General features: G+C 45.2%; 1 protein-coding gene across 1 annotated transcript in view; it reads right to left on the bottom strand.

Moving 5' to 3' along the window:
- PSME1 (proteasome activator subunit 1) overlaps window positions 1-12511 on the bottom strand; it is a 45174-nt gene that overhangs the window by 17360 nt on the left and 15303 nt on the right. Inside the window, exons 5-8 of the mRNA XM_077299488.1 lie at window positions 11722-11779; window positions 1398-1495; window positions 1191-1259; window positions 1042-1109 (exon numbers count right to left, since the gene is read on the bottom strand). Of these exons, the coding sequence (XP_077155603.1) occupies window positions 1042-1109; window positions 1191-1259; window positions 1398-1495; window positions 11722-11779 (293 nt within the window). The remainder of the gene's footprint in view (window positions 1-1041; window positions 1110-1190; window positions 1260-1397; window positions 1496-11721; window positions 11780-12511) is intronic.

Genomic DNA, 12511 nt, shown 5'->3' with positions numbered 1-12511 from the left:
AGCTCCTGCTCCATATGCTGACTCCTTGTCAGTCCTCACTCCCAGGAAAACTGCCTTACTGGGATCACCGTCCCGGACCATGCCTTGCTCACCAGGCCACCTGACAGTCCAGACCCGCAGAAGGAACGCTAGCTTCCCAGCGCAGTGCCGTCACAGACTCTGCACATAGGGCCTCTCCATGCGCTATTCAGGAAGTCCACTCCTTGGACCTTCCAACACACAGGCCTTCAGATCCATGGCCTCACCATGTGCTTTTCCAGGAATACGATCCTACTCCCAGGATCTTCCAACACAGGCCATCCAGGACCTTACACTCTGACCATTCAGGTCCATACACTCTGAACACAGAGCCCATGTGACGCAAACCCTGGTCACATTATGTAGCTGTAACCACCTCCATAGGTGGGCGGTGTGTGTGGTTAGTCAGACCCGCCCAGCTCTCCGACTAACCCTGTAAGCCTCCCTTTAAACTAAACAAATACTTGTGGGACTACAGGTCCCAGAACAACAACAATACTAGCTTACAGCGCAGAGGACCTCCTCTGCGACACATACCGGTCATTTACAATAATGTCGGTCACTGTCTCACCATCACAATTACTCCTGCGACTGCCATGCACTCCCATGGCCTCAATTCCGAGGAGAACATACAGCGTCCCCTAGCTGTAACAGGGGTCACTGCATGACAATGTGCTTAATTGGAGACAATTCCTGAGCCCTGTCTATTCAGACCAGCGGAAGGGGAGAAACCGCTGGTGACCTGCCGCTCTGACTAGTCTCCAGTGCAGCTTTTAAAAACAGTTTTTCTTTGAAACGCCACAGCATTTCAGAGTCAAACATATCTGCCTGAGAAAATAAAGCCAAAGCAGAAAAGCACAATGCGAAACTGCTCAGGTTTCTAGCTCAAGAATAAAAGTAATTTAATGGCTAGAAAAAGTGTTACTCTTTATATTCGCACACATAACAGCTTATCCTGAAAAGTTACCTAAAAGTGCAGTTATACGTTAGTGCTTTCGCTTGCCATTTAGAAATGACACTTACTTTGATATCTGAGTATGAGATGCATCTATCTTGGTCCTCACACTTGTCATTAGTTCAAATACTTTTTCCTAAGAACATAAAAAGATTAATTTGGTAACATTCAATATAAATTACAGTGTTACATCATGTACGAGGGTCACTCGGCTCACCTGAACTGCAACGCCAAAGTTATTCCCGTCCTCAATCTGTGGAATCTGAAGCTGCAGCCAAAGAGTAATCTGAGAAGGACATAAGTTACAGAGTATAGAAGTGCTTATCCGACGTCTTGCCATTTTTCATTTTTAGCTACCACATTTTCTCATCTTCCAGCCTATACCCTCAATGCTATTATGTTCCATCTTGCCACTATCTCTTACCGTAACCAAATTTTCCTTTAATTGCTGAATTTCTATCTTGATCTTTCTTTGCAAACTTGTGATTTTGTCATTGCAGGAAACTGGACCACAGGGAGGGCCTGAAGAAAGAAGTATAATACATTGAATGGAAACGTTTAGGATGGCTCCTAATGACCAATAAACTACTATATAAAATAGGTCATACATTTTTGGTATTTATTGTCAAATATTTATTGCATGTGATAGGTGGTACAACGGGTTCTCAGCATAAAAATGCTTTAACCCCTTAACATCCAATGACGTGCAGTGTTCGTCATTGGATGCCTCCCCCTATTTCGTCATTGGATGCCTCATCGCCGGAGGCCACACCTTTTCTGGCACATGACAGTTGATCCAATCAGCTTTCATGTGCCCCTAACAGCCGCGGGTGGAATCGCGATTCACCCGTGGCTGTTAACATGTTAAATGCTGCTGTCAAGCTCTGACAGCGGCATTTAACATGCACGTCCAGGAAGCGTGTCATGACCTCCTCCCATCGGCGCTCGTGTCACATGACCGCAGGTCACAGATGGGTTGGCATGACAACCCGGGGTCTGCAGGAGACCCCTGTGGTTGTCATATCCGGATAACTATGAGCGCCCCCCAACGGTCGGCACTCATAGCAAGTGAGCATTTCTGCTACATAGAGCAGGGCTGAAGCCCTGCTCTTTGTAGCTCAAACTATCAGATGATCGCAGCTTCTAGTCTCCCATGGGGACTATTGAAGCAAGTAAACGGAAAAAAAAAAGTTTTTAAAAATATATATAAAAAAAAATATATAAAAGTTCAAATCACCTTAATAATTAATTAATTAATTAATTAATTAATTAACCTTAATAAAACAATTAACAAAAAAATCACATATACACATATTTGGTATTGCCGCATTCAGAATCGTCCGATCTATCAATATATAAAAAGAATTAATCCGATTGGTAAAAGGCATGAGAAAAAAAATCAAAACCTCAGAAATATGTTTTTTTGGTTGCTGCAACCTTGCATTAAAATGCAATAACGGGCGATCAAAAGAACGTATCTGCACCAAAATGGTATCATTAAAAAACCCAGCTCGGCATGCAAAAAATAAGCCCCACCCAACCCCAGATACTGAAAAATGGAGACGCTACGGGTCTTGGAAAATGGCAACATTTTTTTTTCTTTACAAACTTTGGATTTTTTTTCCACCACTTAAATAAAAAAGAACCTAGACATGTTTGGTGTCTATGAACTTGTAATGACCTGGAGAATCATAATGGCAGGTCAGTTTTGGCATTTAGTAAACATGGTAACAAAAAATCCAAAAAACTATTGTGGAATTGCACTTATTTTGCAATTTCACCGCACTTAGAATTTTTTTCCTGTTTTCCAGTACATGATATGGTAAAATCAATTGTGCCATTCAAAAGTACAACTCGTCCCGCAAAAATCAAGCTCTCACATGGCCATATTGACAAAAAATAAAAAATTATGGCTGTGGGAAGAAGGGGAGCAAAAAATGGAAAAGCAAAAGCAGAAATACTCCTGGCCTTTAAGGGGTTAAGCAGACTTGTCCACAGAGTCCCACATAGAAATAAATAGAGCTGTAAGACCTGATGAGACTAGAATACTTACTTTGTAGTTCCATGTCAGAATGTCTGTATAATCATTATAATAAAATAAGATTTTTTTAATTTAGCTAAAGTGTGAAAGAGCTCATGATTCCAAATATATTCAACCTCCATCCAGCCTGAATGACAGCTGCAGCTTGTACTGAGCACTGTGAGATGTTATCAGTGGCAGAGAGGAGGGACACTGAGGAGTTGTCAATCAGGCTCAGTGAGATTGAGTTTAAACTTTCAATTTTATTCAATTAAAACATCTAATAACATATGCAGTCTGTGTTATGAAATATTGTGAAGATCCACTTTACCCATTGAATAATACAGCCCCAATTTAAAAAAAGTTTGAACGCTGAGTAAAATCCTCCCCCCCAAAAAATAATGTAATGATTTGAAAATTTCTTAGAACCATATTGTATTCATAACTGAATACAGACCAGAAGGTGAAAATTAGACATTTCATTTGAATTAAAAATTAACTACATTTTGAAATTGATGGCAGTAACACATGTTATGCCTACCATTGCGTAGCATCCCCTGTTTTTTTTACAACAGTATGTAAATGGGACGTGAGGAGACCAATTGCTGGAGGTTTGGGAAATAATGTTGTCCAATTCTTATCTGATGTAGGATTCTTGCTGCTCTTCAGTCCTGGGTCTATTTTTGCTACAATTTCAGTTTCATAATGCACAAAATGTTTTCTATTGGTGAAAACTTGAACTCTTCTTCTGTGAAGCCATGCTCTTGTGATGGTTGCACTATATTTAGCATTGTCTTTTTGAAATATACAAGGACTTTCCTGAAATAGACAATGTCTGCATGGGAGCATATGTTGTCCCAAAACCTCTATATAATGCTCAGCATGTGTAAGCTGCCCATTCCATAGGTGCTAGTGCAATCCCATACCATCAGAAGTGCCCGCTTTTGACCTGCGCACTGAACAAGCTGGATTGTCCATCTCCTCTTGAGTCACAGGAGATGGTGTCTGTAAATTCCATGAAGGATTTCACATTTTGCTTCATCTGATCACAAACATTTTTCATTTAGCTTCAGTTATTTTTAAACTAACTTTGGTCCAGAGAAGACAGCAATATTTCTGGATGTTGATATATGGCTTCTAGAGATGGGCGAACCCGAACAGTAAAGTTCGGCGTCCATGCCAAACACCTACTGTTCGGGCACGGACTTCACCAGGAAATCCGTGTTACTGTTCGGGATTGGCTGCCCGAACACCGGGTGTTTGTCGCGCTGTCATATGCATGGCAGCGCAGCAAACACCGCTTCTGATTGGAAGTGAAATCATCCCTATCGGTCAGAGAGCCGTGGTTCCCACGCTGTCAAAACACAGCTTGAGCACTCAGCGGTGATCAGACGTATATAGTTTACCTCCGGTCACTGGTGTCAGCTGATGGGACTACTACTCTCATCATCCCACACCTGCTGCCGCTAATAACAGTGACAGCATGAGCAGCAGATGGAAATATTCATCAGCCGCTCCTGCGCTGTAAATAAATAATTTTTAAAAAATGGCATGGGTTCCCCTGTATTTTTGCTAACCAGCCAGGCAAAACTCACAGCTGGGGCCTGCAAGCCTCAGCTGTCAGCTTCAGCAAGGCTAGTTAATCAAGGATAGAGGGGTCCCCGCACCGTATTTTTTGATTATTTAAATAAATATTTAAAAAAAAAAAAAAATGGCGGGGGGATTAAGATCCGAAACGCGCGTCGGGGTGCGCTATCACGGGACTTGGCTGACCCTCTTATTCAGGTAAATTGCGTACATTCCCCTATTTTTCTTACACAGTGCACCTTGGTTTTTTGTTGTGGGATTCCTGCTGTAATTTTTGCAGAGTGGCACTCTGCATTTGGTACTACACAATCTAGGCACCTGGTGTTGCGGTGCTGTCAGTACGTTTAAGTCACATATATTGATTTTTTATTTTGGCGTTATTTGCACATTATAAATCCTTGCTGCACAATTTTCCAATAGCACCCTACATGTGGATGTGATAGGACCCACACGTTTTATAGCTATTTTTGCACATTGATATTGTAGTTGCACATATTTTATATATATAAGCTGATCGATATTAGCATAAATTGTGTCTTTTCACTTTTTTGCACCTTATAAATTTACCCTGCATTACTTACACTATATTGTGAGGCGCATCACGATTCATGTGGCAGCAATTGTAGTTTTAGATTAGCAGTTTTGCTAAATTTGCACTTTACACATTGCGGTTTTTGCACATATTTCTATCTAGGACGGTATATATTACCGAGTCCTTTGCCCTATATAAGTGGGACACTTGCTTACATCATAGATTTTTGTCTATATTTTTTTAGGGGATGTATTAACCTTATATTTTGAATATATAATCGGGCCAGCCTTCTACTATCTCCCTTTATTCATTTATTCCAATTTTAATTCATTATTTGTCCTGTTGTGCGCACAAATTGTTTAATTGTTATATTATTTTTTGCCAATCAGATATAATATAGGGATTTTTGTGTACTCACCGTAAAATCCTTTTCTCCGAGCCATTCATTGGGGGACACAGACCATGGGTGTATGCTGCTGCCACCAGGAGGCTGACACTAAGTATTACAAAGAAAGTTAGCTCCTCCCCTGCAGTATACACCCCTCTGCTGGCTCCCAGCTAACCAGTTCGGTGCAAAAGCAGTAGGAGATCAATAACAACATATAAGCGTATAGCATGTCACATTATATATGAGAGTATAACATATCAAATGATAAAAACAAATACAACTAATAATAGGGAGGGAGCTGTGTCCCCCAATGAATGGCTCGGAGAAAAGGATTTTACGGTGAGTACACAAAAATCCCTATTTCTCCTTCGCCTCATTGGGGGACACAGACCATGGGACGTCCCAAAGCAGTCCCTGGGTGGGGACAACATCAGATCAGGCCGTGTAACCGCTACTTACAAGTGCGCCAAGGCGGCCTGCAAAGTCCGCCTGCCCAGACTCACATCTGTGGAAGTGTGTGAATTATAGTGCTTCAAGAATGCATGCGGACTGGAGGAATTCGCAAGTTTGCGGTCGTGCTTGCCGACGCCTGGTGCCTAGAGCCCTGAGACAGGGAGATAGGCTGACATCTAGCACGGAAGGACTCCTGGATGGTGAAAAGAATCCACCAGGCTAACGTGGCCGATGAACACGGCTAAACCCTTCCTGTGACCGTCGGGAAGCCTACTTACCATCGAGAAGCCCAAGCAAAGTGTCCAACCTTCGGAAGGACGCCGTCCTCGATACGTACCCACTTGGAGCACTCACTTCTTCCAGATTATGGAGAACCCATTCCGTTGTGTGGACTGGAGCCGAAAGAGATGAGAGGACGATGCCCCTGCAACAGTGGGAATACAAAACCACCTTGGCAACGAGGGAAGGGGATGGCTTGAGGGCAACGATGCATTGATGGTAATAAGGAAAAAAGACTGAAAAGCTCTGAAGACTCATCAGGATGACAAGAACGCAGAGAAAAAAGGGGAGTGACGTTCCCTGATAGTAAAGTCTTTCTGGATCGAAAAAGGAGTCTACTGTAAGATCCCCAGGACCATTAAGGTCCCCCAGATCTAACGGTACGCGGTAGGGAAGAACTACAGGTGAAGGCTCCCTGCGAGAAGGTCCATATTTCCAGTCTTGACGAAATAAGACGGAGAAATACTAGTACCGCAAGCGAGAAAACCTGACATGGTCAGTGCGGGTCTCCTGGGATCACTGGAGGCCTTTTCTGCTTCCAAAAGGATCTCAAGACGTAGTGGAAGAGGAGTTATGGAAATTGAAGAAACGGAACATGCACTGCGATGGACTTGGATCTTGAAGCCAAACCATGAACTGGAGTACATAGGCGTTCAGCTTGGACGCCATCCGACCTACATCTGGAGTACTCCAGTGAAGGCAGATGTGAAGGAAGACTTCCGAGTGAAGTTCCCACTCACTTGAGGAGAAAACCCTGACGGCTGAATATGTCAGCCGCCCAGTGTTCTACTCCAGGGACATGTACTGTTGAGATCACCGAATGATAGATCTCGGCCCATCAGAGAGTGCGAGGTACCTCGGCCATGGCGCTTGACTGTGGGTACCTGCGAGATGATTGACGTATGGCACAGCCGTGGCATTATCCAAATTGAAGACGGATGGTTGACCCGCCTAAGGGCAGTGGACCTGCTGTAGGATTAGCCGTACTGTTCGGATCCCCAGAGAAATGATCGGGAGAAGAAGACGGGCATTGGTATCCCTAATAACCATTGGACCAGAAGAAGGCTCTGGATGAGGAAGGAGCTTAGAGACTACCTTTTGAAAGCCTGATTGACTTGCTGAAAACGAGCGGAGCAAAAGAAAACTCTTCCGTTTTCGTCTTATTGCTCAGAACCCTCCTAGCTAATTGAATGAACCGAGGGAATGAGTGATCAAGTGCACAAGCTCCGTGTTGAAGGGCCACGACCTTGACTCGAGAGAGAGAATTACCATCCTTCTTGTGCAGGATCATCGTCAAAGAGGATCTGCTGGGCTGGGAATGAGGAAAAAACTTGTCTAAGTTTAGATGCTAGCCCAAGTGAGAGGGTATTGCAAGTGATATAGACGACTTAGCGTAGTCCTTGTAGAGCGGCTAGAAAGTCGACCGAGTAGGGCAGGACGACCATGTTTCTAGGGTGCAAGAAGCACATGACAACTGCTATGAGCGTTGCGACCACTGTGGTGCGGTAGCCAGGCTGAAGGGCGAGGTCGTGACTTGAAAATGCTGTTCGCGAATGGAAAGGAGAAGAGATAATTGTAGAGGGGAAAAAAGTAGGCATGTGAGGGTAAGAAAACCGAATGTCGATGGATGCCAGAAAACTCCACTTTTTTTTTTTTTTTTTTTTTTTTGTTGAATGGCTGAGCGGAGGAACTGCCTCTGAAAAAGGAGGGCTTTGTCAAAGATTGTTAGAATGGTTTGAGGTCCAGGAATGATCATACTCCTTCGTGAAACCAAGATCTCTTAGATCTAGACTGTCCAGGACAATGCTTCTACTGCTGGATGGGTCTGTAGAAAAAATACGATCCCTTGTTAGTCTCCCGCTCAGAAGATTTGATTTGAATTGAAGTAGATAAGGTCTCTGACCAGGAGACTATTGGTCAAGCAACATCATGTGGCGCTAAAGAAGGGTAGAGCGCTGAACCCGAAGCCACAAGACGGAACGAACCAGATTTGCTATCTGACCGTCTGTGGTTTTTTAATTGATGATACATCGGGCAGGGATACTGGTAGGTATACCACAAGAAATTCCACCCGGTTAGACTGCCAAGTGGCAGAATGCGGGGCTGCAACCAGCAGGCCTCTTGCCATCTTCGTGCAGAGTAGAAAATTAGGAACCTTCGATCCACCATTCTGTTAACAGGGAATTGGAGAGGAATCGTCCGCTTTCTTGCATCATCCCCTAAATTGATACAAAGGGGGGTGCTCGGACGCCAAAGATGTGTGCCTCTGTACATCCCCAGAGTTGAGGTCCCCGGGTGGACAGGGCAGGTTGTTTGGCATAAGGCCTGGATGCAGAAGAGGATACATGGAGGCGACACTGCATGTGTTCGTCTGTTGAAGATGTGGGGGGAATCGGTGCCCTTAAAAGGACCCGTCGCCCATAAAAATCAGACCAGGTATGGCAACCTACTTAGCGGCTTCTGTCCAGTGAATTGCTCGTCGATTTGTTGATGGTATAAATAGGAGAGTCCCTCCTTTTCTGAAGCTCTTGCAATCCAAGGCAATATGCGATCCATATTCAGCGTTGTTCTCAACAAATCATGGGGGAGAGATTAGGAAATGAAAAACTTCCGTTTTGCAGACGCCTGTACGTTTTTCTAGAACACTTGCGGCCCCTGCTAGCGGACGCTCCCATGTAGGAGAGGGACCATGTATCTCGGTCCTGCGAGCACTCCGAGCCACAGAGGGTTCACAGAGGGATTCAATCTCTTGGTCCGAGAAAACCATGGGTTGCGGTTAGGGGATGAGTGGCGAAGGCTCCTGAGCTCAGTTAGGGTGACCAGCTTCGGATTGATGATGTGCCCTTAAGACCAGTAAATACTGGTCATGCGCCTTTAAGACTAGGGAATACTGGTCGTGCGTCTTTAAGACCAGGGTATACTGGTCTTGTGCCTTTAGGAGGAGGGCATGCTGGTCATGTGCCTTTAAGAACCAGGACATACTTGTCATATGCTTTGAAGACCAGGGCATACTGGTTATGTGTCTTTAAGTCCAGGGCATCTTGAACACGTGCCTTTAAGACCAGGGCATACTGGTCATGTGCCTTTAAGTCCAGGGCATATTGGTCACGTGCCTTTAAGACGAGGGCATACTGGTCATGTGTGTTTAAAACCAGGTCATACTGGTCATGTGCCCTTAAGACCAGGGCATACTGGTCATGTGCCTTTAAAAACCAGGTCGTACTGGTCATGTGCCTTTAAGACCAGGGCATACTGGCCAAGTGCATAAGACCAGGGCCTACTGGTCATGTGCCTTTAAGACCAGGGCATACTGGTCACGTGCCTTTAAGACCAGGACATACTGGTCATGTGCCTTTAAGACCAGGTAATACTGGACATGTGCCCTTAAGACCAAGAAGTACTGGTCATGCGTCTTTAAGACCAGGGGATACTGGTTACGTGCCTTTAAGACCAGGAATACTGGTCATGCGCCTTTAAGACCAGGGCATACTGGCCATGTGCGTAAGACCAGAGTATGCTGGCCATGCGCCTTTAAGACCAGGGAAAACTGGTCACGTGCCTTTAAGACCAGGAATACTGGTCATGCGCCTTTAAGACCAGGGCATACTGGTCACGTGCCTTTAAGACCAGGAATACTGGTCATGCGCCTTTAAGACCAGGGCATACTGGCCATGTGCGTAAGACCAGGGTATGCTGGCCATGCGCCTTTAAGACCAGGGAAAACTGGTCACGTGCCTTTAAGACCAGACAATACTAGACATGCGCCTTTAAGACCAGACAATACTGGACATGCTCCTTTAAGACCAGACAATACTGGACATGCGCCCTTAAGAACAGACAATATTGGACCTGCGCCTTTACGACCAGCCAATACTGGACATGCGCCTTTAAGAACAGAGAATACTGGACATGCGCCTTTAAGAACAGACAATACGGGACATGCGACTTTAAGACCAGCCAAAACAGGACATGCGCCTTTAAGAACAGACAATACTGGACATGCGCCTTTAAGAACAGACAATACGGGACATGCGCCTTTAAGACCAGACAATACTGGACATGCGCCTTTAAGACCAGACAATACTGGACATGCGCCTTTAAGAACAGAGAATACTGGACATGCGCCTTTAAGAACAGAGAATACTGGTCATGCGCCTTTAAGACCAGACAATACTGGACCTGCGCCTTTAAGAACAGACAATACTGGACATGCGCCTTTAAAACCAGACAATACTACATGCGCCTTTAAGAAGGGAGAATACTTGCGCGTTTAATGCCTTGATGTAGAGTGGTTGTGCCCCCTTAATGCTAAAAATCGTTGCCTCAGTGTGAGCCGGCCGGGTGGACCAAGATGGCCACTGTGAGCTGCAGGGTAGATAAAATCTCGCAGAGAGCGAGAAGCGCCAACTCGGGGGGCGGAGCGACGGACACGATGCTGAATAGGCCCAAGCCGGGGCCTAAATTTCTGTAGCAGGCGGGCGACACCAGCGGGGCGTTTCAGGAGACTTCCGGGATGCGGCCTACACATCGGCCGAAGCCAGGGGCTAAATTTTTGCAGCCGGCCAGAGCGTTACCTCAGAGAGGTGGGCCACAGGAAAGTGGCTGAGGCTGCCTGCGCCTTTATGGATATCCCTCTGAAGATGGATCCACTCACCATCGTTGCGCGTCCCGGCATGGAGCCGCCGCGGATGTGGGTTTCAGCGCTGTTCTGTGCAGCGTGGACGGTGCAGGGATAAACCTCAATCCATCATCCGTTTGTTAGGGAGGAGGAGAGGAACCGTCCGCCTCCTTGTACCATCCGCTCTTAATAGTGGTGGTGCAGTGGGGGCTGCTCGGACGCCACACTGGATTGTGCCTCTGAACAGCCGAGGGTAAAACCTGGTGGTCAGGGCTGAATGTCCGGCAATAGGCCTGGCTGCAGAAGAGGATACTGGAGGTGACACTCCAGTGCTCGTCTGATAAGGGAGGGGGGAGATCGGTGCCATGAAGGGACCCGTCGCCCCTAGAATCAGCTCAGGCAGTGGCTTCCCACGTCGCAGGAGAGGATACGGAGAGGTGAAACTCCCGTGCTCGCCTGTTGTTGGTTCGGGGGAGATCGGAACATGAAAGAATCCGTCGCCCCCTTCGTCCGGTAAAAGGTAAAAGTAAAAAGATTCTTTGGGTCTGAATAGCAGACCAGTCCGTGTGCCTCCTACGGACACTAAGCAAGAACTGGTTAGCTGGGAGCCAGCAGAGGGGTGTATACTGCAGGGGAGGAGCTAACTTTCTTTGTAATACTTAGTGTCAGCCTCCTGGTGGCAGCAGCATACACCCATGGTCTGTGTCCCCCAATGAGGCGAAGGAGAAAAAGGCATTTTTATATCTAATCTCTGTCTGGTGACTTTTCTGGGTACTTCTATATATTGGCTGTGTTTGTTCCTATCCCATATAATTATGGTAGTTTTTAGTACAGCACTGTAAGTATGAATATAAAATTTAAATTTATTTACCTTTTTCCTCGTCATCATCTTTTTTTTTTTTTTCATCCTTTTCATCCTTTTCTTTCTTCTGTATAATACAAATTTCAAGTAAATACCGTACATGCGATTATAAAAACTCACTATCTTATTTTAAAAATATTCAGTATTTTTTGCCTATTTAAAAGTATAATTGTATTTTATTCACTTGTATCGTACCATTAATGTCCATCATCATCACTATCCCTATTTGGGCTCACAATCTAAGTTCCTCATCACTATGTCTTTGTAGTGTGCAGGAAACCCACGGAAACATGGGGAGAACATACAAACTCCACTGAGCCACCATGCTGCCCATATAGCAAGAATGTTAACTGTTTAGGTAGTTACACATCAGCCTGATAAAGCTTCTTACAGAAACGGCAATGCACGTGGGACAGGGCCTCAAGACAGAGAGCGCTTCTATTATTCCCCAGATGTCTTTTTTAATCTCTAACTTTGCATAGAGGTCTAAGGGGTAAGGTTTCTCCTTGTGGAGAGTGACTGAGTAGCTTGTCAAGGTAAGGAGGCTTATTCGCCATGCAATGCTCCTCTGGGAAATTTAATATGCAAATTGCCTCTTCAGAGAAAAAGAGGACTTGAACTCTATAGCGCCACCTGTTGGAAGTAGCGATTCTACTAGTCACAATCAACCCTTTAACGAGTCTTTGCAAGACTCGATTAAGGGTTGATTGTGACTTGTAGGATGGCTACTTCCAACAGGTGGCGCTATAAAGTTCAAGTCTTCTTTTTCTCTGAAGAGGCAATTTGCATATTAACTTTG

The sequence above is a fragment of the Ranitomeya variabilis genome, chromosome 1, assembly GCF_051348905.1.
Source record: "Ranitomeya variabilis isolate aRanVar5 chromosome 1, aRanVar5.hap1, whole genome shotgun sequence".
NCBI lineage: Eukaryota > Metazoa > Chordata > Amphibia > Anura > Dendrobatidae > Ranitomeya > Ranitomeya variabilis.
The sequence above is the reverse complement of the archived record's forward strand: the minus strand, read 5'-3'. Positions and strand labels throughout refer to the sequence as shown.